Here is a 27,185-nt window from a genome sequence, read left to right as displayed (position 1 = left end):
TTTGCATTTGATATAGGCTACCATGATGCTCGTGTTCAATGCATGGTCGCATATGAATTGACATGATTTCTTTCAAGAACAAAACAAAAAACGAAAGTTCCCTCTCGCGTGTCTTAAAGGAGACGTAACCATATAGGACCCACCCCCAGCCACACACACACAAACACACACACACACATTACAATGAGGCCAACTTTCTTTTTCTTTACACTTCACGAGAAATGTCCGGACAGCTGACGTAATTAAAAATAAGATCATCATACAAAATAAATGCTGTGCAGCTTGTTTGTTTCATTTATTTATTTATTTTATTTTTTACAGGGAATTAATTTTGGCATTTCTGTAATATATTTCCTAAGACGTATTTTACAACAATGACAGTCAAACTGTAAGTCCCTATTATATAAAAAGTAGGCTTTTTTTTTAAACTATTTTTTTCAGGCTATCTTAAGATAATTTGTGCTTCCGGTTCCATTTTTATGTTCTTAATTATTATTTTTTTTAACCTTTTCCTTTCTTCTATAGGCTATGTTATCACTTTTATTTTTTGACATTATTTTCCTGTTAAACAATTAACTCACTCTTAGAAAATTTTATGAATGCTTAGTAGATTCTTGTAATTAAAAACCAAGAAAGTCACTCAGTTTAATATTGTCATGCTCAATCAGAACCGCAGCAAACACACCATGTTGGGTTTAATCTATCAGGTTTAATCATTAATACTAAGAAAATATGTAAGTGTCAGACGAAGTTCAAAATAGCCTAGAAACGTTAAAATATCTGTTTTGACAGTTTATATGCCTAGCCTATCTCACCATATTCTCCACTTGATTCCTTTGTCACGTGTCCAATTAGTTCCTAGAAATCCCAATGTTGGCCTATGAATTAGCCTAATAATCTGTTCACGTTGTAAACTTTTTGGAGGGGAATTTTAGAACCATTAAAATGCTATTGTATTCCAATAAGATGCTGATTTTAGACGAACCCAAACGTTTTTATGTCGCAAGGCGTCCACTAAGTGAGCTTGCAATCTAAACAAATAACTTAGGCCTATAATAAATAAATTCATAGCTTGTTAGATATATGGAACAGATGAACGGCTTTTAATTTTTTGTTTATTGCCCCTCTTATAGGCTATATTGAATGTTGCTTATCTCCATAAATAAGACTTCAGAGATGAATTTATCTTTGTAGCAGTGGGTTCAATGAAAAACCTTTACCATGTGGAACCTTTCCATTGCTCATAAGTTTCTTTTTGGGTTCTTTAGATTAGCCTATTAAAAATGTTCTAAAAAATGTAATCGCTGTGAAAACCCCTTTTGGAACCTTTATTTAGTTTTTGATTTAATTGAATTATTTAACGAATTAATTAAGCAATTAATAATCAATTAAACTAAACATTTGTTGACTTGTTCAAATTGTGGTTTAATACTTAATTGTTTGATTACGAAATTTCAACAATAGAAATTAAATTAGCAATCAATAAACGCACGTCTGTATGCAACCTGAACCAATAATGCCTTTTCATTTTAAACAAATACTGAGTATCATGCGAAATATTTTTTTTACTTCAGACTTAAGATATTTAATCTTTTTTTTCAGGCATAGGCCTAGCCTACCTGCTTTCACAATTGTCACTTTATAGTTTAGCCTACTGCATGATCATATTTATATTAGGCTTATTATAAGCCATTACTTTGTAGACTTTGCTAGGCTCTTGGTATGCTTCTGTTATCCTATGCTATTAAGACAATTCACGAAGCAATAGGCTACAATTGTTATTTTAATAAACAGCCTAATGGCTATTAAATAGGCGATCTCCTCCCCCTAATAAAAATCTCATGTGGCGCAAAAGGTTAATTTAAACATAGTTGTCCCTTATTAGCATGAACTTTCTTCTGAACATTTGCTGCTGAAGAGCCTCCTAGTTAACAGCTGGTTGTTTGGCATCTGGAAATTTTTCAGTGAAACACTTAATAATTCCACGTCACATCCATTTTGTTGAACAACCTCTTGTCTCGGGCATTACCCAAAATGGCCGCTGTTCAGTTTGAGGGTTAAAAAAAAAGCAAAAAAAAAAAAAAGCATCTTCAGCTAGCCGAATTGTGTATCATGACGATTGATAGGTTTTTATCAGGTAATTTGGGCCCAATGTATTCCTACAAGAAGTAATTGGGAGCATTTAACTGCTGTCGTGATGTGTTTGAGTAACCCCTTAAATGGCAAGGTCGACTGGATATTTTAATGACATCAGTTTAGCCTCAAAACGGTGCTTCTGTCATAAGTCAGAGCAATGACATAATAGCCTGCTGTTTTATTTTTCTTCTACATTTGTTGTTCTTCTTTAACTAAAATAAACTGGTTAATATTGGCCATCATGCATATTCTATAGCCTATGCCATTTGACTTAGGGGTGGTAACGTAAATAGCCTACTGACCAACTTTGTTGTATCGTAAAATCAAGCAGAGTCTTAAGGCTTCAATTAAAACTTTGCAAAGAAAAGTGTGCTATTAGCAGAATGTTTTTAACTGAGTAGGCCTGCCTGCATGGTGAGATGTTAAAAAGCTTAATTTACCACATGAAAAACCAATAATAGGCCAACTGACATTTATTGCAGAACTATTAGCCTAATATAGCATCAGTTTGGGAAAATGTTTGAACAAACAGCCGAATAAAAATAAAACATTTTAGCCTACTTTAAAAAGTGTATAATTATATTAGGCCTATATCATTGATTATTGTGAAGTGTGTGGTACTTTAAGGAATATTTCACGTAGCCTAAACGAAATAAATAAATAAATAGCCTAAATAAATACTAAAGTATTTTAACAGGAAAAAATATGAGGATCTCACCATTCATTCAGTATTTTTTCTTGCTGGCAAAAAGATTAATAACCATAATAAAACAACGGTTTATGAAACAACTTTTTTATGAACAACACGGGTTGCTAGGAAATTTGATATAGGCCTAAGACTAAATTAATTCCAAACTAATTGTTAAATTAATTAGGCCTAATTAATTTTTACTGACCATCACAATGACCATCAGATCTGCGACTGAAAGTTTCGACAGCAGCTATCAGCGGCTACCTGACAATCACCAAAAACCAAGAAAAGAAGAGCAAAGTTTAAGATTAATTTTATTAAAATTTCTCGCCATGTCACAATATCAACCGCCTATACATTGGCTGAAGTTAATTGTCACAGATTTGTGCAGACAATTTATGCAGACCTTTTCTCTAAACTGAAAAGGCTATTACGACGTGGTTCGGACCTATCTAATGGCATTATCCATTTTATAAAATTGAACCATTACTTCAAAAATCTTGAACGCAAAGAGACAAAAATAATTGTGTTTACAGTAGCTATGCGGTAAAATATTTTGAACTAGTTTCTTAAATTTCTAAACATCTATGGTAGCTATATGATAAAGTGTACATTTTTATACAACTGTAGCCTACATAATAGGCTACGAATTAAGGTTTTATCTATTCAGTGCTGATGGTCGCTTGTAGAAAATAACTTTGATAAGCTGATTTATAATTAGCCACTGCACAAAATAAATTCCAATTAGAATATATCTTACCGGATGTCATACGAGAAATATGAGTTATTTGTGTTTTATAGAACGCAGAAACCAGTGTTCTGAAGAACCTATGTGACGTCAATAACTTTTTAATATAGCCATAAGTGAAAAAACTTTTTAGGGCTCAAATAGGCTAATGAATAAAACAGAAATGGTTACGACAAACAAAATCGGCGTAATAGCTGTAAACGCGTAGGCTAACATTAAAGAATGTATCAGGCTAAATTAAAATTTCGATTTTTGTAAATTCTAGATTTATTTGAACGTAGCCTAGCCTACTGTAGGCTATTTCCATGGTGTAGTAGCCTAGTCTATTTATGAAAAGTTCTAAAGTTTCGCTCAAAACAACATAACATTTAATTTGTAATAAAATCTCTTGAGCAGTTGCCAAGGTTATCTTTCAAAAGTGTCTTCGGCAACTGATTAACAGAGCTACGTCGCTCATCAGAATTGAGCATGTCGATTGGGCTCATAGCTATCAGAATATCTCTTCGCGTAACAAATTGCAAGGTGTGTAGGTAAAAGCGGTAGCCAGGGTATTTAATTTGTTGATTCAAAGCAGTAGCCTATGCAGCGGTAAGACAGAACCGACAACCGAGCTTGCCATGGGTAGCCTACCCTAGGCATTTAAGAATTCAACCTCCACACGAATCATTCTAATATAATTTGAAATATAAAAGGTTATGCAGCAGAATAAATGGGCTGCTTGCACGTAGCCAGATTGACAAAGGGTTACAGGCGAGTGTTTTATCCTATAGCCTAAAGACATGCAGGACAGGCAGTAGCCTAGAAATAGGCTACGGAAGAGATCTTGCCAGAGATGCTGTCAGCCATTATGTGTTTTATTTTATTTTATTTTTTAATCCTGGTTATATGGAAATAACATAATGAAATAATGTAAACAGCGAGTAATGCACGCGTTGCGTCTCTGTTCTCCGACAATTCGAGTCCTGAGATCAGCTGACGCGCTCATGTGACCAAGGCTATCTGCAGCTCAAAATGGAGTTGTCGGAATCAGTGATGAAAGGGCTTCAAAACGTGGCCGATCCAAATGTGTTCGACCTGAAATCATTTACGATATTCACAGAGCTCGTATTCGACAGTCTGGTCTCGCCTCGATGCGAAAGTGTTTTAGGTAAGATGGTTGAGTTTTTTCTTTGTGCTGCATTACTTCCGGTTCTTTCCACGCAAGAAGGAAGTCGCGCTGCGCTGTCTTTTTTTGATGTTATTTTCTACGGATTGGCATATTATATGTCGTCTAGCCCATAAGGATTGGCAGAGTGTGATCGTCATCCGTGCTCGCGGTGTGCCTATTGTTCTAAGTCCAGTACATCAATCCCTCTGCTTAGCCGTATTAGCTGCTATGTGATGACCAACACTGCATTCTTTTTCTTTTAGAACTGAATGAATGTATAAGGACTCGTGAACATTTACTTGATTATGGTCAAACGCATGCTTGTAGTGGCCTGCGTTGTCTTTCGTCTAAGTAAAAAAGTGAAGTTAGGCTATCTCATCTGCGCTAGCTAAGTTACCCGCTAAGCATATTTTTCCGTCTCCTTTTTCCCCCTCTCTCTCTCTCTCGCTCTCTCTCTCAGTTTGTAGCCCATATTCTATGTATGTGATTTAGTTTGTATGGCAAATAAGTATACATTTGTATCGCCAAAAGCATTGTTAGCATAGCTGGTTCAGTTCCAAACAAACAACGCAAGAAGGCTATAGCTTACATCTCTCCATCTCTTTCTCCCCCCGCCCCTCTCTCTCACGGCACGCACGTAGTAGCTACAACAGCTTTTCTTGAGAGCAATTTTTCATCTATCGCAGGTCACCCAGAATTGAAGCACATCGATCAGGCGACCCTGAAACACTGTCATTCTGCGGCAACGACCTTCATTCTGGAAGGAGTAAAGCAAAATGCAGATAAATCAACTATTAGGTAGGCTAACATGTTCCGAAATGATCTTCTGAAGATAAAATAAACTGTTCAACACTACTTCTTCTTTCTTTTTATTTTTTCATTCTGAAAATATCGTGTGCTCTTTTAGCTCGTGTCTTGAAGACGCAAGGTTCCAGATCGAAAGAGTGGACTTATTGTATACTTCACTCCAGGTAATGTTTTGTATCAAAATGCTAATCAAAATGCCATTAAAGTGCAGTTGCATTGCAGTAAAATAAATGTTTATTTTCTTTTAGAAAAACAAGACAAATTTGGAATATTTGTTGTCAAGGTGAGAAATATTATTATGTAGCCTAAATATTTTATTGTAAAAGGCATCTGCTACCTATTACACGCACTTATTTATTGGAAATTATAGCCTACTCCTTGTTCGGCATATCGCAGAGTGTTATGAATCAACTGTGTAACTCTAAATATGACCGCAGCCATAAGCGGTTTTTTATTAGTTTTTAAAAATTGCTTTATTGTTCCTCAGCATTGATACATGTCCTCCCCATATAACTGATGCTGCATGGCGTCTTGAGTATTGCATAAAGGTACGTTGTTTCTTTAAGTTAGTCAGCGTTGACAGCTACTTATAGCCTATATCTCATAATCATTGTTTCTCTCGGCAGAATAGTCATTTACATAAAGTCAATCAGCCGTCATACCTGATTTCTTTGAACACCGAGGTATGTAATTCCAGATAGCCTACATACAATAGCTATATGTCCAGTAAATGTTTTTTCTTCTTCACTTTGAATAAACTCTGGTTACTTTTGCAGAGGGGTGGCGCTTCTTCGGAAATTAATTTTAGTTGCACCATGGAGCAACTTCAGGTATTTATTTTAAACGATTTGCATCATTAGTTTGTTTTATCCTAAATTAGGCTAATTAATAATTAAAAACAAGTAAACATGTCATGATTTACTTCAGCCTAGATCGTTGATCAAGTTGTTTTTCTAAAGGTTTGGGTTGCTTTTATTAGGCAATATTTAAGCCATGTCTGCATGTTATTTCATTAACATCAAGATGTGTTTTTAGCATAGAACCTATACTTTATCCTATACAGTGTTGCATTTTGTGGGCCTTCCTCATTTTACAAGAATTCCTAGTCTAAAGAAACATACAGACGATAAATTGCAATAAATTATTTAACATTTCTTTATAATTATTTTTGACAGTTAATTGATAGGCTATAACCCGCTAATTCATGGTAAAGATGTAGGCCTTTCCTGATTATTTTCTATAATGTCAGGGTTGGGTTTCTGCATCTGGAAAAGCCAATTTTATTATCTTAGTCATTACACAGATGCCTGTGTTTGTCGTAGGGGTGACACAAAGGTGAATTGTCGAAAGATCAAGTCATAAAATTCTCATGCACTCAATCATCGTCACATCACTTAACAAATATCTTTTGCTGTTGACCGGACCGAAGCCAAAAAGGTTGCCACGGCGTGAAAATAAATGTATGACAAAACCGATGTGTTTTAATCTGTGATCACGATTGACTAATTGACTTTGCTGTATGTTCAATAAAAGAGCAGTCCGCATATCATTCACACACTGTCAAAACAGCTGTTTTCTAATTTGAGTGTTTATGTGTGGTAACTTGCATAAAACTGTTTTTCAGAGGATTTTGTAGGTTTATTGTTAGCCTTTAAGAGTTTGAGAAGTTTACGATGTCAACCAACTGATCATCTTTAAATGATAGAGTGATTTGGCACTAAGAAGACAACAGCATGACAGATGCATTATCGCATTGTTGGAGCATAAATGTAATTTTATGTTTAGCTCAGATATAGAAATAACCTATGAAATTGTAAAATAAATCATTGTAGCCTAATTTACATGTCCGTGCATTTGCTGGTGGATAATCTGGATTGTTTGAACTGTTTAGGATTTGGTTGGAAAAATGAAGGACGCAGCAAAAAGTCTCGAGAGGGCATCCCAGTCTTGATTCCTGGATTCCTGAATGTCTTTTGGATGCCGAGGTTTAACGAGGCAAAGTGTCTTTCTTTCAGGACGCACTCCAGTTTTTTTCTTGAGTTATTTTCGCATAGCCTATATCGAATAGGCCTATATGCTGTAACTTTTTTTCTTCATAAAATACACAATAAAAATATATGAGCAAACCTGCCTTTGTGTAAATATGTAGGCTATAGAGCTCAGTCGGCTGTCTTGATAAACGGATGTTTACGAAGAAATCGACATTTGTCGCAAGTGTCTGGCCTGGATCCCCTTGCTGATAGGCAACTGCTACAAATAACGCATTATATTGACTATAAATTGTTTAGGTTGAGGACCGGGTTTTATAGGATAAGTCAATCCTAATATGCGGCATGTTTGTTACTGTGCGTCATTGAGTTTCTAGAAGCAAAATAACACTTATTTTCTAGGGGACTCCCGACCATAAGTGGATTTCGTAGGCTACTACTTTGCATCTGCATCACATTCACCACCATGAATTAATTCAGAAACGGGCTATCGGGTTAGGTTGGCTACAATAGCCTATGTTTTAACATGTGATAGGCTAATATATTAATTGCTTTCTCAACACATTTGCGCTATTTAGCCATTTAACCATCTTTGTCTATGAATAGATGCTATGTGACTCGGGTTTTATGGTAAGTTGATCTTGCCTCCGTTATGAATCACATTCTCCAAAGCTGTTGACGGAGAGAGATCATTTTGCAGAAAAAAGTAGCAAACGGTTCAAAGCTGACCTACAAGAACCTATCCGGCTGTTGTGTAAACCTAACGAGCTGGACCACAGTCAAACAGACTTTGAAACGCAATTCTTTGTTATTTGCGGAACGCGAGCAGCGCTGAATACACCGACACATATTCCCAGGCCACCCTTAAGGAATTAGATCACGTGATGCACGGGGCGGTCGAACTACAAGCCATTTTGGGGACGGTGTCAGTTTCCACTGAACCATCAGCGCAGGATTTTTCAAAGAGAAGACTGAAGGAGCTAGCCTAGAGAAAACGCACATCAACCTGACCGTTTTACTAGCGGGAGGTCTAAATACAAGACCGCTTACAAGATCTGGAACCGAGCACGGCACACACATCGACAACCGGACCTTTTCTATATTTTTTTTTATTATTGAAATGCGCCCTGCTCCACCGTTCTCTTATTGCAATTGACAGCGTCTGCAGCCCTTTTCAAGATGGCCGCTTGGCTCGTATTCATTTTCTACTGAACGACTTCTAACTTTCATTGTCTAACCACCTCCAGGCTCGACTATTCACTCCAGCTCAGTAAGGTATGTGTTCTTCGATATCTTCCCTTACCAATGTCAAATTTCAGACTGTGTACTCAAAATGCATCTGTGTTTTGTGAGTGTAAAATGGAGACGTGTGTTAGAGTGGATGCGGGAACTGACAGCCTCGCGTACGCAACATTGTCTCCGTCTCTCCGCGTGGTTATAGATTTGAGTTAATTTATCTAATAATATTGTGTCCTGTCTGCGCGAATGATTCTCATTTTGTTGTAGGATTATCAGTTATTGCCATCATCATGTTTGATTGGTGTTTCTGGCTTAAATTGAATGGTTTAGTTATTAATGAATCCTGATGTGCACGCGAAATCGGGTAGAGACGGGTCGTCTGTTCATGTGAGGCTGAATTCTAAAGGATTTTGCGATTGTTGTCACATCTAATTTTATAGATATGCGATCTGTATTATGTTTACGACCGGGCAAACTCGTTATTTTGCTGAATTGTACCTATTTGTGTGTTTTCTTAACTTAAATTTACATGGTAACCTAAACTTGTCCTGTTGTCGGATGCACAGGACAAAGCTTTCAGTGGTTGACAGTAATCATTCACTACACGGAAGATATGTGGTTGATAAAACAACATATTTATGAACTCAGGTAGGCTACTTATTTAACGTATTTAAAATGTTTTAGTGGTTTCTTTCATTTATTCAACTTAACAGAAGAATGCTGCTTGCTTACACAAGGTTTGTATGGCTCTTACATCAGTTTGTTGGACTTTGACAAAGCACATTTGTCTACTATAGCCTACTCTACCATTTAGATGTAAAATATATATATATATATATATATATATATATATATATATATATATATTTAAGCTCAAGAATTAGGCTAGTTATCCCTTCCTACTCTGCGGAAGCCTTGTTGTGCTGTGTGTTGTCATGTCAAGAAGAAAAATATATTTTAATATTGGACTTTGTCGGCGGGTTGTTTCAGAATGTGTTTTTTAAATATTATTAACTTGCGCACTTCTTGATATAGGAGCGGCAGCTTTTCCCTTAAGACTTGGTGAATCATTTTGCATATAGACTAACTTCCCTAACTCCCTGAAGTTGTGAATGTCAGAGCTAAATCTATAAGTGACGTGTTAGAATATTGATTAGCCTACTTTAACCCGGTCTGTCATCATTTTGATTACATCGAAATAGGCCAGACAGGTCTTTGTAAACTCTGCACTTTCTCACGTGGCACAATTCATGTATAAGGGTCGTTTCCTTCTTTTGACAGTTACTTATTCTAGGCTATATGTATCACCATGCATCACCAGAATGCTTGTAGTCAGCGTTCAGTTTGTGGTTTTGTTTTTATAACCAACCGAAACGCTTGCAAGAACAAGAACTCTAGCATCGTTTCTGTTTGACTGGTGGATGGTTCACTAAATAAATGTTAGTCCATGAACGCCTTGTCAAAAAAAAAAAAAAAAAAAATCCTCTAGACCGATCTTGATTTGAAAGCTGTCTTACGGACCATTTAGCTTAATCTTTATTTATGTATTGATATCCTCTCGCGTGGAGTAACATCACTATGTTTATGCTTAAAGTTTTCTCGTGTTCTCGCTCGAGTAGTTTTGTGTAGGCTAGTCCGATGGCTTGATTTGTCACTGTCACATGACAATGTACGACTATATTAGCCTACAGCAAGTAGGTTAACATTGCCCAATTAACCTTCAAAACGCATTCTATAAGAATTAGTTTACAAAGGTTACTTTGGTATGCTTCATCCAGCACGAGTTTGAGAAGTGTCACGTTCATCATTATGTGTTCTGTTTAAAGTTCTAGCTTACTCTGGTCGTTTCTCATTGTTGTGAACTCTCTCAGCACTTTATAGCACTTTGTCTTCGGCTATCAGTGAATGCCCGACGTAATAATGTGTTTCAAAAACAGGATTAATGAACAGTATAGGCTATAGCAACGTATGACGATAGTCAAGATGTCAAACGGGCAGCCTATAGTTTAATGCAAGGTGCATTCATTGGCAATGGGCGATTACAAGATTAGTGCTGGAGGGAGAGACTGTCAAGGCAAAACGGAGATCAGCATCATCGGTAATAAAGCTGTTCATTCTTTTATTTCAGCTCTTCATGCGAGGTCTTAAGATAAACTTTATTTTTGGAAGGCCGTTATCGCATAACATGCACACTATTTCATGTAGGCTTTATTTAATCGGCGAGATTTAGGTTTTAAATAAAAATTGGCGCTTCAATGCATTCGTTTCTACGCGGAATGTTCCATTTCAGCTGTTTGGTACGTTGCCATGTGACGCAGCTTTAGTTGCTATAGAAACCATAAAAGGTGTTCGTCACGTAAAGTTAATTTATGTAGAATCTCATGACGGATGCGTTATAGCCGGTGAGTTGTGCAGTGAACTGTCATGTCGTGTTCGGTGAATCTGACTTTGCAGCGAATTAACGATCGCTTTACATAGCAATTGTGGGGTTTTACTGCACCGAAGACCCATGTTTAGGAGATGACCTAACATTTTTAATGGTTGTTAAGCGATTGTTAATTGCCCCAATTTCGTTATTACCTGCATATGTATACTCAACAGTCCACAAAAACAAAAATGTTAGCCTCTCAGCTGATTGAGTAGTCATAGCCACACTCTGGCATTTGCTTAGCTTTGTTTATCTTATTTTGATGTCCTTGCAGGCTCTTTTCCACCCCATGACGATGCATCGTACAACAAGGATCAAGATTACAGAGCTCAATCCCCATTTGATGTGCGTCTTATGTGGTGGATATTTCATAGATGCAACAACAATCATAGAATGCTTGCACTCATGTAAGTAGGCCTATATGAGATGTGCTGCCCTATTTTCTGTGGCTATATTGGAATATATATCATGCAACATATTTAGATAATGTGTCTTATCCTGTGATATTTCTCTGATCCTCAGTTTGTAAAATGTGCATTGTCCGGTACCTGGAAACCAGTAAATACTGTCCCATATGTGATGTGCAGGTCCACAAAACAAAGCCACTTCTCAATATTCGGTAACCTTTAAAATCACTCTGTTCCATCTTTCCACTTAGTAGGCCTAATAGTAATAATTAATACTGATTTGCAAGCATAATTAATCACCATCCTGTTTCTTCTTATCTGAAATTATGTATTTATTTAGCATATTCTTTTTATTGTGGATGCCTTTTAATAATTAAGAAATAACATTTGAGTCGGTCGCAACAGGACTGTCTAAATTGCAATAAAAAATACCTGACCTTTACCTGATCAACATCTACACTTCCTCCCTCAGGTCTGACAAAACTCTACAGGACATTGTGTACAAGTTGGTTCCTGGTCTTTTCAAAAGTTAGTCAGTCATTGTATAAGATTGTAATTATTGTTTGTATTTAGTCACACATGCTTGATCTGGAAATGTCAGTGTACTTGTTGCATGTGTAACATACTTACTGTAATAAATTATGCATAATTACACACAACTAAACCAAACCCTAACCCTATAATAAGTACATGTTGTTAATTAATTTACTCAGTACATAAATGTATAATTACACTGTAACAAGGATACCTTTAAATAAAGTGTAACCGAAATGTTGTTTTCAGATGAAATGAAGCGTAGAAGAGATTTTTATGCCGAACACCCGTCTGTTGATGGTAAGTATTGAAAACAAGTTTGTTGAACTGTTAAGGTAACTGTTTGAAGAGTGTTGTACAGCTGTGTAGTCTAATTGTTAACATTTGTTTAAATTAAAGCCACTATTCTTCTTTCATTTTATTTCAAAGCTGCAAATGGATCAAATGAGGATCGAGGGGAAGTTGCTGACGAAGACAAGCGAATCATCACAGATGATGAGATAATCAGTCTGTCAATTGAATTTTTTGATCAAAGGTATGTTTTTTTTATTGTCAGTGTATTCTGTTATAAAAGTTGTAAAAGTGTGTAACATAGCCTTTTTTTGAAATAGCCTTTCTGCTATAGTGTTAACTAAATATGAAAGATATTTGATACAAAAATTGACAAGTTATAATTTAGCACTCTTTTTTTTTTCTTTTTACAATTATACGATTTATTGTTTAGGGCCCAACAGCAAGGCTGCACAGATGAGAGGCAAAATGAAGAGGTAAGTAAGATCTGGAATATTGATTCTTATTAAAAAAGTTTTTTTTCTGTGATAATGGTGATTGCACCAATAAAGCTTATCTGAATAAAGTATTTGTGTTAAAAACAGGTTAATAATAAAAGATACTTACAATGCCCTGCTGCCATGACTGTGATGCATTTGAGGAAATTTCTGAGAAGCAAAATGGATATACCTCCTACTTTCCAGGTAATGTGATCAATGTTATTGTGGATGTAGTTTAATTTGCAAAAGAGTTTCTGGCCTTTTTTAACCCTTAGTAGTTTGTTACAGATACAGATATAAAGAGGGTATTAAGATGGTATTTGTTATCATTTTCAGATTTTGCATCTATTGCAGTGTGATTTTGGTGCTTGTTTTTAATATTATTGTTCTAATAGATTGAAGTTATGTATGAGGATGAGCCTTTGAAGGATTATTACACATTAATGGACATTGCCTACATCTACACATGGAGAAGAGTAAGTTCTCAAATATTTTTTTAGTGTCAAAAGAGTACTAACTGTGACTTTACAAACTCCATTTTAAAACGTAATTTATGTATATTAAAATATCTTAAGAATGATAATTGGTTGCTTTGTGGATTGCGAATTTTGGTTGCTCAGCATCCGGCGTTAAATGATAAAGTGCCTTCTGTTATTCTCGCACATTACTTAGAATGGACCACTGCCTCTGAAATACCGCGTGCGGCCCAGCTGTAAAAAAATGAAGATTACCCATCCGCAAGATGGCGTGAACAGCACTAACCGCTCTGAAAGCGACTCAGCCAGCGACAAGGCCAGCAGTCCCGCTGGAGTCCCATCCACCTCCTCACCACTACCGAGTCCAAGCACACTGGTTCAGCCTTCACAGCCACATTTCAGCCATGTTTCCAACCCTATTAACGGCACGACGATGACAAGCCCAAATCGACAGTTCAGCTTTGGCAACAAAGTGCGAAAGACAGCGCTGAACGGATCTTCCACGTCGTCGGGATGAGAAGAGGGACTACGATAAAGCCAACGCCAGACATAATCCAGCTATTTCCATGCCAACGTAGTGTCATGTAGAGGCAGAGCCATTCTTTTTGTCATTATTATCAGTATATTATACATGTAACTTTAACGTAGTGGAAATGACGCGCTTCTTTCGACACATTGCTGGATTTTCTAAGTTTGTGTGAGAAAGTTAGAGGCCCATTTGATTGCAAAGTGGAGCGCAGAGCGACGGTTGCGGCATTTTCAGAATGCAGAAATGACTGAATTATACCTTTTTATATATTTTTACTCTTGGTCTACATTTTCCCTAAAAAAAATTGCGTTATCAGTTGCTTGTATTTTACATGTGTATTATAATGTTCTTTAAAAGCATGTTAAAAAAACATTTACTTTTGATTTTAGTTTGCCTTTTCTGGGGTAGTTAGGCTACGGAACATTCCTGGTATATTCTTGCCTTTAATATATCAAAGAAAGGCATATAGCCTATATAGTTCAAATTTAAATGACAAAAAGACTATATTAGAACTGCGCGTTCAAAGGGATAAAGAAATGCAACTTTTAAGTTCTATTTGGCTTAATAATTTTTATTAGAAGTTCTTGGGAATTCAAGTTTAGTTTTTGCAGTTATTGTACGATATGCTCCACTGTGCCGGTTCGGGCCGTCAGGTTGGTTTCGAGGTCATGCTCAAGTCCTGTACAGCATGCACACATATCTTTCAGACTGCTTTTCAAGCAATTACATACACGAATTTGTCGTTAGACAAACAGCTACTGCCCCAACTTATCCTTCTGGACAAGATTTTGATGTCTTCAGTGTTCATTGTCTTATTGGTCGATTGTAGACTATTGACAGCTATTGTATTGTGACTGTTGCACAGTATAAAACATCTAAATAAACATTTTACACTTTCACATCGCCTTGCGTTTTAATGCTGCTTCGAATCAGATAAAGAGAAATCTACAAATAGGCCTACCAAAAGTAGGCTATATTCATGCATTACTTTAACATCCGAATAAATGTATTCGGATTTCTAATTATGTAAAATAAGTAGATATGCCTATTATGGTGCAAAACTTTTAAAGTTGTCAATAAGCTCCAAGAAATAACCATCAAAGTGGTGATAATGGTGATGTAGTAGGCCAGGCCTACAGAACATTCGTTTATTTATTTTTTGCATAGCAAAAATGCAGATATGTCAAAGCGCGGATGAACATCTATTAAATGCTCGTGCGATATACTGGTAACTGAAGCATGCTATCTGGTAAACTTATGACTAAATCCATTTGACCGGTTTCAAAGTCTGTTGTGACGAAGGTATTGAGAGGCAGGTGCTACAAACTTCTCCAGTTGTGGCTTATAACTAGCCTGTGTAAATTACCTAGTCATTCCTGGTCGTTAGAAACGGAAAGTGTCGGTGAATCTCTCCGTGAGGACATTTTCACTGTCTCGACATTTTGCACTGATTTACATTTGCACTTACTCTGAGGTAATGAAAGCTATTTATTGTTTTGTTATTGTCTATTACAGATTTATATTTTAGTTGACAGGTCAGTTATAATCTGGTCTTCAAATCTTGTTGGATCTTGTAGTTTAAGGCAACTCAGTCGGCACAAGGTTTATTGTGTGTTGGCTATCCGTATGTTGGGACTTCCAAGAGACTTAATTCTGTCAAGGTTAACGTTTGGAACAGGATTATGGCTTTTATTTATTTATTTTGGCCAATCCATAGTTACAAAACTTGGTAACAATTTATTTTGCAGTCTTGTTACACACGGAACATAGTTACTAGTAATTACTATAAATTGTGCTTAATTACTGCCTGACCCTATACTATAGTAAGTACAATCTTAATTATTATTACTCAGCACTTAGGCCTAAATTTATAATTACACTGTAACACGGACACCTTAAAATTAAGTGTAAAGCCTTAAACTTTTACTTTTGACGTAACAAAGATGAAGTCGAAAAATCAAGACACCTTTAAAAAATCCCTACAAATGATGTTGACTGAAATTATTTGTTAGGAGTGAATTTAGAGGTGGAAATGAGCAAAGCCAAGTGGACATTCTAAAATAAATGTCATTGTTTAAAAAAGTTTCTTCAATAATCATCTATGCTCGCTTTGCATTGCCTTGGCTGATGTCATGGTGAACTCTTAAGAAAAAAATATAGGCCTACATGTTATTTTAAATTCAACAGTATTTAAGTATTGCTTCATGAGAGCATATCTGTGTCAGAAATGACATTAAAGTGCATAAACTCTTCAGCCTTGAGCTGGCGTATAAAGGCCTGATTTGTCAGGGTTTTTCATAAAGGCAGATAGCCTTTCTCCACTAATGGCCCAAATAAAACCAAAATGACAAGCTTAGATTTTTTTATTACTATTTTAGGCCTATATAGGCTAACTATACAAAATATTTTCTAACAGGCTACGCAATGTGTAGCTACAGTATACTTAAAAGGGTTGGACTTTTTTTATGTTTAATGCAGCCATGTTACAGGGGAGAGAGTGCGTGAAATGCAACAGATAGGCTACAACTAGGCCTACAGTCGACATAAGCAATTATTAAAGGGATTCGGGAAATTATGAACTATTTGGTACCCAGTTCAAATGACCACCTTCTTAAAGTGAAAGCAATTAAATCGTAAAAACAACTTTTAAGTGAACAAGCACGGACGGGAAGTTTGTATTCAGCTGCTCGACGAAAGACTCTTTTCCCCCACATATAATCACGAACCAGCAGGCAATAGTGTATTTACCTTTCTAAAACTTCTTTAACGAAAATGCGAATGTGAAGACTAGTAATTATATCACTGCTGCTGTGACTGCAGTTGTCTCTGCAGTAACCGTACAGACACGAATGTGAGGGCAGCTGTCGCCCTCGCAGCTGCTCTGTCCCGATTTGACACCGTTCTTGAATCCTGTTTAATACCCCAAACTAATTAGGGATTAATTAGCATACTATTACATCTGGACATCACCTGGATTCGGCACTTATCCTGATTTGAACAGATATGCGTGTTTCTGCACGAAACATTAGAAGAACATTGACAGCACGCTCACCGAACGAACGAGATGCCTATCACTTCCGGTTTGTTGCCAAGACAACAGTTGCACGCCTCCTCTAAACTCAAAGTCACAACAAACGCTGTTTCCTAATGGAAGTTTAAACGCACAGTTTGTCGCATCCACGCAGCTTTTTGTCGTTTTTGCTCCGATTTAGGATACTGATAAAACAATGAGTCAACGGCAGGTTTTACAAGGTGAGGAAGTCAGATCCGTTGAAGGATATATACATTAAAAAAGTTAATGCAATGATAAACTCGCTCAGATCATTAAAACCACTGGGGTTACTTAACTTACTTTTCTTACTTTTGCAGTTTGTTGACATCATTTTTGGCATTGACTCATCTTATATGCCGGTCTATGTTTAACTTAAATTACTGTCAGTAATCTGTCCTATCTGCAAACCCAAATGTGTAAAACGAGATTATTATAACATGAATTATTATTATTATTATGCAGTGTTTGAGCAGTACCAGAAGGCAAGAACACAATTTGTGCAAACTGTAGCAGATCTTGCAACAAGACCACAAAATACTGAAACACTTCAAAATGCTGGTGAGTGTCTGAAATATTTATATTGTGAAAAAAAAAATAAGATGTTTTCTGCATGAAGAATGGTATGGTATCTGCTTGTAATGGAAATAATTTTTCAACTGATCAAATACAATTTTCCTGGGTAATACTAATTACAAGTGAGCTTAGACATTCAAGGTGAATTATAACATGGGCTGTGTTTTTTTTTTATGTTTTGTAACAAATTCACCTAACTCAACGACCTAACCTACAATGTAGAGTATTTTAAACCCTTTCAACACACTCAGGACTGATGGGGGGAAAAGGATCTAAATCAATATGTTTCACCAAAACACTGCACAGTACAATGAATTGTTTCTGGGCGAAATATCTTACAAAACACGTTAACAAGTTACGTTTTTAATTAATAAGGAACGCATACAGTAGCTCATCATTTTATAGATATATTTTATTATATGATTTGAACCTTTGAAAGTATTATCCTCCCCTCATCTGCTCTCAAGTGTCTTTCCACTCCTGTTTTCTCCCCTGCACAAATGTGCTCACTCTCTCTGGCTTAGGTGTAATGTCCCTTTTGAGGCCTCTCCTTTTGGATGCAGTCCCAACTATTCAGCAGACAGCAGCCCTGGCTCTCGGAAGGCTTGCCAACTATAACGATGACCTGGCTGAGGCTGTAGTAAAGGGAGACATTCTTCCTCAGCTTGTGTACTCCCTGGCTGAGCAAAACGTGAGTTTCTTTAGTTGAGCCGTTCAGCTTTCACTGAAATAAATAGTTTTGCCTTAAGGCGTCAGACTTTCATGCCTAAATTTGCTTTTGCACAATGCAAAAACTTGTCAATGTCAGCCAGGCAAACCATGTTACTGCAATTTCCAATTTAATTAATATATTTTTGTGCTTTTCTCATTTAATACTTGCTTTTTAATGTGTTGTGATAAGCATAAAGTCAAAGCAAAAGCAGTTTGTTTGTCTACATTCTTTATTTAAATTATATGATTTTAAACAGTAACATAACTGTGAGCAGGAATACAGATACTAAAAATGTACATATTGTTTCATTATAAAAATGTAAAGTGCATGGTAGTGCATCAACTCCAGATCTCAGATCACATCTTGGTTTGACTCCTGGCAAACTCTCGGATCATTGTCCAGATTCCACAATAACCCAGCAGAAAAAAACAACAACTAAAAAGTGGTCACCCAAAGTTTTTACTCCAAAACTTTCTGTTAGATTACTGTTACACTGTCAGAGAGGCTTCATTAGAACAGACTTACTGTTTGTTAAAGGGATAGTTCACCCAAGAAATGAAAATTCTGTCATCATTTACTCACCCTCAAGTTGTTCCAAACCTGTATACATTTCTTTCTTCTGCTGAGTCAAGTCAAGTCAAATCACCTTTATTTATATAGTGCTTTTTACAATAGAGATTGTTTCAAAGCAGCTTTACAGTGATAATAGGAAAATAATGCAACAAAGTTTGTTTCGGCTGTACAGCAGATCTAGAAGAAAATAGTGTCATAGTCCAGCTGAAGTAAGTTCAGTGATGGTTCATTTTTGTTGTAAAAAAGTTATTCATTTATTTCATTTATCTATACAGCTGCTCTGGAGAAAACAGTGATGTCATCGTCCAGCTCAGTTCAGTTCTCATATAATGGTGTCAGTGCAGGCAGATCAATAATATTTTTAAATATATTAAGTGTCCCCAACTAAGCATGCCAAAAGCCAAAGGCAACAGTGGCAAGGAACCAAAACTCCATCAGGTGACAGAATAGAGAAAAAACCTTGGGAGAAACCAGGCTCAGTTGGGGGGGCAGTTCTCCTCTGGCCAACGAACGAACAGTGTATGATTATAATTTAGGCAGCATTTCAGAAGTCAGATTGGATCAGAACATTCAGAATATATTTTGAAGAATGTTTGTAACCAAACAGTTCTGGGGCACCATTGACTTCCATAGTTTTTTTTTTCTCCTCCATAATATGAAAGTCAATGGTGCCCATCAACTGTTTGGTTTCCGATATTCTTCAAAATATCTTTCTTTGTTTTCAGCAGAACAAAAAAACTCTAACAGGTTTGGAACAACTTGAGGGAGAGTAAATGATGACAGAATTTTCATTTTTGGGTGAACTATCCCTTTAAAGGCAGTTTTGCTGGTGATTCATGAACATTCTAGTGTATTTATTGTTCAATTGCTTTGTCCTTTCCCTCTGGATTACTGGGGTATGAATTACACAGCGATTCTATAAGAAAGCAGCTGCATTCGTTCTTCGGGCTGTTGCTAAGCACTCCCCAGAGCTGGCCCAGGCCGTGGTGGACTGTGGAGCACTGGACGCTCTTGTCGTCTCCTTGGAGGAGTTTGACCCTGGGGTCAAAGAGGCTGCGGCATGGGCAATAAGCTACATTGCCAGGCACAATGCACGTGAGTTTGCTTCAAAAAGGGTTCTGCTTTTATATTTATTTCTTACAATTTGTCAATGTTCCTTTTGTTGTTCATCTTCACTCCTGGTGTGCAGAGCTGTCTCAGGCAGTGGTTGATGCCGGAGTGGTGCCTCTGCTTGTGTTATGCATCCAGGAGCCTGAAATTGCCCTGAAGAGGGTTGCTGCTTCCGCTTTGAGCGATATAGCCAAGCACTCCCCAGAGCTGGCTCAAACCGTGGTGGACACAGGGGCAATCGCCCACCTAGCACAGATGATCCTAAACCCAGATGCCAAATTAAAGGTGACACAGTCTACACTCTTAAAAATAAAGTTTCTGAAAGGGGGATTTCGCAGTAATGCCATAGAAGAACTATTTGGGGTTCCTCAAAGTACCTTTTTAAAAGAACCATCTTAATTTGAAGAAGAGGTAACACTTTAGTTAGGGTCCTTATTAGCATGCATATTACTTGGATATGGGCTGTTTTTTAGGACTGCCACATGCCTTATTCTGCATGACCATATTCTACATCACTTAATGCCACCCAATACCTAAATTTAGCAACTACCTTACTAGCTATTAATGAGCAGTAATTAGGACTTTACTGAGGCAAAAGTCATAGTTAATAGTTAGTTAATAGTGAGATTTGGACCCTAATCTAAAGTGTGACCTGAGAAAATTTTAATAATCTAAAGAACCTTTTTCCACTCTACAGAACCTTTTGTCTAATTGAAAGGTTCCATGGATGTGAAAGGTTCCTCATGGAGCCACTAATTCCAAAAAAGGTTCTTTATTTTTTAAGAGTGTACAGATATTGAAATCAATGACATGCAGACTCAATAGGGCTTTTTACACTTGAAATAGTTAACCCTGGGTCATTCTTAACCCAAGAAAAAACAGAATTTCACTCTGCTCATATTTTAGCCGGGGTTAACAATTAATCCTGGGCATTTATAAACTGATGGTGCACACTTTACATTCCTAAACCCTTTGTTAATGTTCTTAATTTGTGGTGTCAGTGACATTGATTGGATGAGTCGGTACAAAACCTGTTTACATAACTAGCGTTGTGCAACCTCATATACATTGCCGACTATCAATTCAATATAACTCTTCTTAACTCCAATTTATTCACCAACAATAACTCCATTTTCCCCTCAAATGCTGAAACTACTGTTTACAACACGCAATGTTTATATGATCATCAAATTTAAAGCTTGTGAATATGATGCATCTGATTGGTTGTCTGTTACTAACCATCTAGCCATAAACATTCAATCACAATTTAACACTTTACATGCTTGGCACCGCAATGCAGGCTTAAACCGGTGCTATCCCGGCTCCAAAGCAGGGTTTTATATCCCGGGGTAAAAAGCAGTGCTAACCCCGCTTCTAATTGCAAGTGGGTAACTTTCCTCTACCCGGTGTTAAAACTGGGGTTTAGAACAACGCTAACCCCAGGGTTAAGCACATGTGTGAAAAGCCCTAATGACTTAATTTGACAGTAGGCTACATTTTTACTCTTTACAGAGGCAGGTTTTTTCAGCTCTCAGTCAAATCGCCAAGCATTCCGTGGACGTAGCCGAGATGGTGGTGGAGGCCGAGATATTCCCCGCTGCGCTGGTTTGCCTAAAGGACCCTGATGAATATGTTCGGAAGAATGTCGCCACTCTTATTCGGGAAATCACAAAACACACCCCAGAAGTACCTACCACATACATAACATACCCACTAAATGATTTCAAGATGCTTGGGTAACTTTGGAATCTCTACTTTGTCAGCTCTTTGACACCCCCTGTTTAAATAATATGGTGTGAGGCAGCTAGTCTGTAAACCATGGAGAATGTGGGTCTGTTATTTATCACCAGTGCAACACAGGAAACAGACAATTGGTAACCACATAGTCATTGCATCACCACTTTTTTTTCACCTGCCCAAAACGGTTTTGCTTTTCTGGTCTGCCTGGCTAATTATTTATCATTATGTCACACTGACTTGTGTGTTTGCTTGTGTGCATTGTTTGTTTCCTACTCAGCTGTCTCAGATAATAGTGAATATGGGGGGTGTAGCAGCTGTGATTGACTACCTCGGGGACTCCAAAGGGAATGTTCGCCTGCCTGGGATCATGATGCTGGGCTATGTGGCTGCACACTCCGAGAACTTAGCCATGGCTGTGATTGTATCTAAAGTATGTTATAACATCCTTTCTTAAGATTACATGTAAAACTTAAAATTGACAACATATACTGTTCAAATGTTTGGGGTCAGTAAGATTAAAAAAAAAAGAAATGAATACTTTTGATCAATGGGGACCATTAAGACTTTTACATTGTTACAAATATATATATTTCAAGTAAATGCTGTTCTTTTGAACCTTCTATTCATCAAATAATAATTCATGGTTTCCACAAACATGTTACTGTCATAATAAGAAGAAATGTTTCTCGAGCAGCAAATCAGCATATTAGAATGATTTCTGAATGATCATGTGACACTGAAAACTGGAGTAATGATGCTGAAAATACAGCTTTGCCATCACATGAATAAATGACATTTTAAAATATATTAAAATCTGTTATTTTAAATTGCACTAATATTTCACAATATTACTGTTTCACTGTATTTTTGATCAAATAAATGCTTGGTGAACATAAGAGACTTCTTTCAAAAATAGAAAAAAATCTTACCGACCCTAAACTTTTGAACAGTATAGTGTATTTCTCTCATAATACTGAGTATGATCACATTTGATTCTCCACTCCTGTAGGGAGTGCCACAGTTGGCTATCTGTCTGGAAGAGGAGCAAGACGACCACCTCAAAGCAGCCACAGCTTGGGCGTTTGGCCAGATTGGCCGACACACACCCGAACATGCACGAGCTGTTGCTGTGGCCAACGCGTTCCCTAAACTCCTAAATCTCTATTTGGACACTGAAAGTTCTGAAGACCTGCAGGTCAAGGTGAGCAATGGTCCATTAGTAAAGTAACTTTTTTCAAAAAAATGTTTTTTTTTTTTTTTTACCAATATCATTCATTTTTTAGTAACTCTTGCCTCTTCTTTGCTTTGTTCACATACTCAAAAAAGGCAAAGAAGGCATTGAAGAGCATCCTTCAAAAGTGTACTTATCTACCAGCACTGGAGCCTCTTCTCTATGAAGCTCCCAGCAACATTCTTAAACATGTCATCTGCCAGTTCAGTAAGGTAGCGGGAACTTACTGTTTTCATTAACACATTTTATGAAAGCTGCATTTGTTAATGACAATGAGAACTCTTTAATGAGCTTTTCTATTTCCTCCCCATCTTAAAGGTTCTTCCTCATGACAGTAAGGCACGGCGCTTGTTTGTTACCAGTGGTGGTCTGAAGAAAGTGCAGGAGATCAAAGCAGAACCTGGTTCTGCAATTCAGGAATATATCAATGCAATCAACAGCTGCTACCCTGAGGAGATTGTCAGGTTCATGGATATTTATGCGAATAATAAACAGCACCGTGATAAAATATTTTAAAACTAAACATGCTTTTATAATGCTGTAAACCCTTAGATTGAATATGCTGTATGTTTTTTGGTGTTCCACTGATCGTCCTTTTTTTCACAGGTATTATTCCCCTGGTTACTCTGAGACCTTGCTGGAAAGGATTGAAAGCTATCAGCCAGTGTGAACATGTGCAACACTTTCTTTACTGAAACACTATGGATGTTTTACTTTTTAAAAAGTGAACTTGTGAAAAATAAAAAGTGAAAAGTGGCCATATAGCAATGATCACATCTGCATCTTATTTCAATATAAAGAAAATGCATTAAAATGCATAATTTAGTTTGTTATTGTGATTATTAATTCAGATATTTGCTGTTTTTGATCAACAGCCAAGTCTATATATTTTTTGAAAGACCTGTCTTGATACATAAAAATAATTGATCAATCCGGTACTTGTTTTATACAAAAATAAAGTCTATTGATTTATAATGAACCAGTAGGTATACACTTCCATTTAATTATCAGGGTATTGAAAGTAGTTGATTGTCATTTAAATGCTTGTAATATTTTGTGCAACCATTTGAGGCTACCTGATTATTAAGATACATTTTTAGGTGTTGTGTAAATTACCCTAGATTCAGGCATTTTGAATAAGGTATAATCCATGCAAGAGCCTGTGTCATTGTGCAGGGTTATGTTTCCCAAAAGCGTTGTAAGCCTAAATGGAGAGACAAAAAGCCTATTAGAATTATGGGCTCTTTCCCAAAAAGGATTGTAACTTGAGAAGACCTTTAAATTCACAGATCTAAGAGTGCTCTAAAGCAGAGATTTTCAAACTTGGGTCTGGAGACCCCCATGGGGCCAAATTGGAGTGCTAGGTGAAAAGTTGAAAAGCATATTGAAAAATAATAGTAATAATAAAATATTAAAATAAATAAATTTGGATAAAATAAATAAAACATTGATTAAAAAAAACACAAAATAAATAACAGTAGGCTACAGTACAGTTATATAGTTAGTAGAAAGAACGTTACAAATGTAACATAACAAACTAAATATTTTTCCACTGTATATAATATTCATTTCCACAGTATAAATTTGTTTGTTAGGCTACACATGAAAATATATAGCTGCCTTTTACATTTTAGTATGAGGGGCCCGTGAGTCGCACCAGGATGATCATATTTGAGGGTCCATACATTACATCTAAAAGATTGAAAACTAAATTAAAATATTCGTAGACTGCTAAACGCATCGCTAGCAGACAGAATCACCTGCAGGACAACCGTAAAACTACACCTAAGTTTAACAGTACAGTTATTACTCACACTTTTGGCTTATTCCTTTAATGTCAGGATATTTTATTTTATTCCTTTATTTAAATCAAAAAAGTGGGATGATTTGTAACCACGTAGTTTGCACAAAAAAAGAGGTGACATTATTGTTTCAGGCAAGTGAGGGCAATTCAGAAGGTGGTCCAATAAAATATGCTACTTTGCACTTGTAGGCTTATTAAAAATTGGGTCGAAAACATATCAATGAAGAGAATATCATGTCGTTCATGAGAACAGGAGCCGAATTTCTACTCCCTTTCATTTTCATCCACTTCTACAACACTCCTCCTCCGCCTTCCTCGAACCCACGAAGCATTGCGGTCACCATTATCGCTTTAGGGAGCAAAGAGCCGACCGCTCAATTTCACTCGGCAGTAGCATAGGCTACTGGCAACACGATGGACCTCGTTCGTTAGATTTAGGCTAACCTTGTCCTTAGCTGGATCACACACACAGGGCTACAAAACAGTAAACGCTGCCTCCATCTCCACTGGGCTGGCCCTTGAAGCTTGCATTGAATTTGTGAAAATAAAAGATTGCAAAAGGACATCAGATGAACAGATCAGCTGTTGTGTCAACGTTCTGAACAACCGAGTCGCACAATTAAAATTTCATAACTAGGAATTTTTAGGATAATAAAAACAGGCCCTAATAACGAGCGATGGAAATGTAACAAGTCCTGAACAGACAGCGCGTTGTTAATTTTTTTTTAGGAAACACTCATGTAAAAGAAACGAACGTTCGTAATATCGGGAACGCTATCTGAGAAACTGCATGGGCCCCCATGAGATTTAATTTCCATTGGTAATTATGAATTCACTCGTTATCGCCCCCTGCTGTCTGATTTATGCATAACTGTACAGATTAAAGAACAGCTGTTAAACATATGGCAGCCCATGCTTTGTTTATTGTTTCCTCTTCTGATGTCAATCAGATTACTTTTTCATTTGACACTGTTTTGTCATGTATTGTCTCCATCCCACAGCTTTGCCCTTGATTATGAAATAAGAATGCCAGATCACTTTGTGAATGTAAAATATAAAAAACTATAGGCCTAGGGCCCATTTTGATTTTGATTTAGTCCGAAATGGTTTGTAGGACTTTAAACTGAAATATAATAGAAGTATTATAATTTTCATATTCTTTGAGGTAGGACATGCCTTGACACAGTTATTTATTTACTAAATTAAGTCTGACTTGCCTGCATTACCGTAAGGTTGGAACAAACGTATATCAGTTGTGGCATCGTTCTTTCAGCCACTACCACATGCCCAAGAAACGGAAGAAGCCTTGAAATAATTAAGCCATATACGCTTGAGGCTTTTAAATGAGAACCCACAAACCTTCGTGTGCAGTGCACCAGACTGCAAGCTGCGATTCAGTGCAAAACCGACACTGCAAGTTTGTCTTTATGCCTCTTCCATTTGAGACTATTATGACATGAGGATGTACTCAGATTATTATTTTTTAATATACTTTCTTGACTAAACAGTGTTTAATAGTCTACCCAATCATTCAAAATGATCCAGCTCTTATGTCTTATTAGGCCTTCTTGTGCCCCTTGAAACGTTGATAGCGACTTCAACGAACATTCACACCCGTTAATAAAGTTAATATGAGCCTAATTAAAGTTAATTGTCAAACAAATATTTTCCTCGGCCAACGTCATATAAATATGTTGGGGCTTAATCTGCAACAGAAATGCTCATGTCTTTGCTTTCTTGTAGCTAATTTATTTTCTATAAAATCTGTCCCAATTCACTTTAGGCTACACGGAGTGAACTGTTATTTTGTAATATTTTTGGTTGATTTTTAGGCTAATTGTTGAAACAGTTCTACCATGTTTTTATTTTTATTTTTTATTTTTTAAAGGTATTATAATATTTAAAATGTTTGCTTTATTGCATTTATTTTGCATTAACGTTTTATTTATTTATCTTTTTTAAAATGAACTTAATCCTATAAATATCAAAATATTAATTTATCGTCTTAGGCCTAGGCCTTTTAAGTAGTAGGCTAAGCCCTAGGCTATATAGCCTATAAACATTTTGAGTTAGCCTACTTTTATAAATTAATATGACTGTTAAACTCATATCATCGACTGGGAGGGTTTTCTAATAGGAAATTATTTGAAACAAAGTTCATAAGAAATGTGCTCAGGCTATCGATTTGTTTCCCGTATAAGTAGCCTAACACACAAGGGGGCGCGATTCACCCACACACCCAAAAAGCAAAAAACACATCTTATTTAACGTGTTATTGTCTATATAGCACGAGAGATTACTCTCGGTGGAAGCTAGTTTTATTCAACCCCGTCATCCATTGTGCCCTTGGGCGTCAATGACCCTGGCGTCAATGGTCCACTTCAGCTCTCATTCATCACTGTGGAACATGGACACATGAAGTGGCAGGCTCTGTTTTCTCAGGGGGATGTAACCGTTGGTTTGGTCAGCACTTGTCGTTATGTTGTGGGT

The 27,185-nt window shown here is 36.7% G+C and overlaps 2 protein-coding genes across 3 annotated transcripts; both read left to right on the top strand.

Annotated features, from left to right (window-relative positions):
* The first annotated feature begins 4,536 nt into the window (after window positions 1–4,536).
* On the top strand, window positions 4,537–14,799 carry LOC130087648 (polycomb complex protein BMI-1-A). Of its 2 annotated transcripts, XM_056254069.1 has the most exons (14): window positions 4,537–4,722; window positions 5,409–5,520; window positions 5,630–5,693; window positions 5,778–5,806; window positions 6,306–6,360; window positions 11,462–11,591; window positions 11,707–11,803; window positions 12,064–12,119; window positions 12,375–12,425; window positions 12,555–12,660; window positions 12,850–12,892; window positions 13,001–13,099; window positions 13,291–13,371; window positions 13,568–14,799. In XM_056254069.1, the coding sequence occupies exons 1-14, from the start codon at window positions 4,587–4,589 to the stop codon at window positions 13,886–13,888; spliced, it is 1,380 nt and encodes a 459-aa protein (XP_056110044.1). In that variant the 5' UTR covers window positions 4,537–4,586; the 3' UTR covers window positions 13,889–14,799. The 2 variants fall into 2 exon arrangements, with proteins under 2 accessions (XP_056110044.1, XP_056110043.1); XM_056254068.1 differs by lacking the exons at window positions 4,537–4,722; window positions 5,409–5,520; window positions 5,630–5,693; window positions 5,778–5,806; window positions 6,306–6,360 and adding an exon at window positions 8,261–8,792 and having other exon boundaries at window positions 11,459–11,591.
* A 2,244-nt stretch (window positions 14,800–17,043) lies between these two features.
* Window positions 17,044–23,642, top strand: spag6 (sperm associated antigen 6). The gene is made up of 11 exons (XM_056254066.1): window positions 17,044–17,152; window positions 17,415–17,510; window positions 18,050–18,216; window positions 19,722–19,905; window positions 20,000–20,205; window positions 21,433–21,606; window positions 21,938–22,090; window positions 22,670–22,861; window positions 22,987–23,103; window positions 23,210–23,355; window positions 23,498–23,642. The coding sequence occupies exons 1-11, from the start codon at window positions 17,128–17,130 to the stop codon at window positions 23,559–23,561; spliced, it is 1,524 nt and encodes a 507-aa protein (XP_056110041.1). The 5' UTR covers window positions 17,044–17,127; the 3' UTR covers window positions 23,562–23,642.
* Window positions 23,643–27,185: the final 3,543 nt, after the last annotated feature.

The sequence above is a fragment of the Rhinichthys klamathensis genome, unplaced genomic scaffold (assembly GCF_029890125.1).
Source record: "Rhinichthys klamathensis goyatoka isolate OS25496 unplaced genomic scaffold, OSU_Roscu_1.1 h1tg000110l_1, whole genome shotgun sequence".
In the NCBI taxonomy this organism is placed as follows: domain Eukaryota; kingdom Metazoa; phylum Chordata; class Actinopteri; order Cypriniformes; family Leuciscidae; genus Rhinichthys; species Rhinichthys klamathensis.
Note: the sequence above shows the minus strand (reverse complement) of the source record. Positions and strands in the feature narration are given on the sequence as shown.

What these genes read in the sequence shown, in the direction of transcription:
- LOC130087648 (XM_056254069.1), top strand. Translation starts at nt 4,587, where the DNA reads ATGGAGTTGTCGGAATCAGTGATGAAAGGGCTTCAAAACGTGGCCGAT. An exon ending in GCAGATAAATCAACTATTAG is followed by an intron (nt 5,521 to 5,629) that starts GTAGGCTAACAT and finishes GTGCTCTTTTAG; the next exon opens with CTCGTGTCTTGAAGACGCAA. An exon ending in CATAGAATGCTTGCACTCAT is followed by an intron (nt 11,592 to 11,706) that starts GTAAGTAGGCCT and finishes TCTGATCCTCAG; the next exon opens with TTTGTAAAATGTGCATTGTC.
- spag6 (XM_056254066.1), top strand. Translation starts at nt 17,128, where the DNA reads ATGAGTCAACGGCAGGTTTTACAAG. An exon ending in TCAACGGCAGGTTTTACAAG is followed by an intron (nt 17,153 to 17,414) that starts GTGAGGAAGTCA and finishes ATTATTATGCAG; the next exon opens with TGTTTGAGCAGTACCAGAAG. An exon ending in TGGCTGTGATTGTATCTAAA is followed by an intron (nt 22,091 to 22,669) that starts GTATGTTATAAC and finishes CCACTCCTGTAG; the next exon opens with GGAGTGCCACAGTTGGCTAT.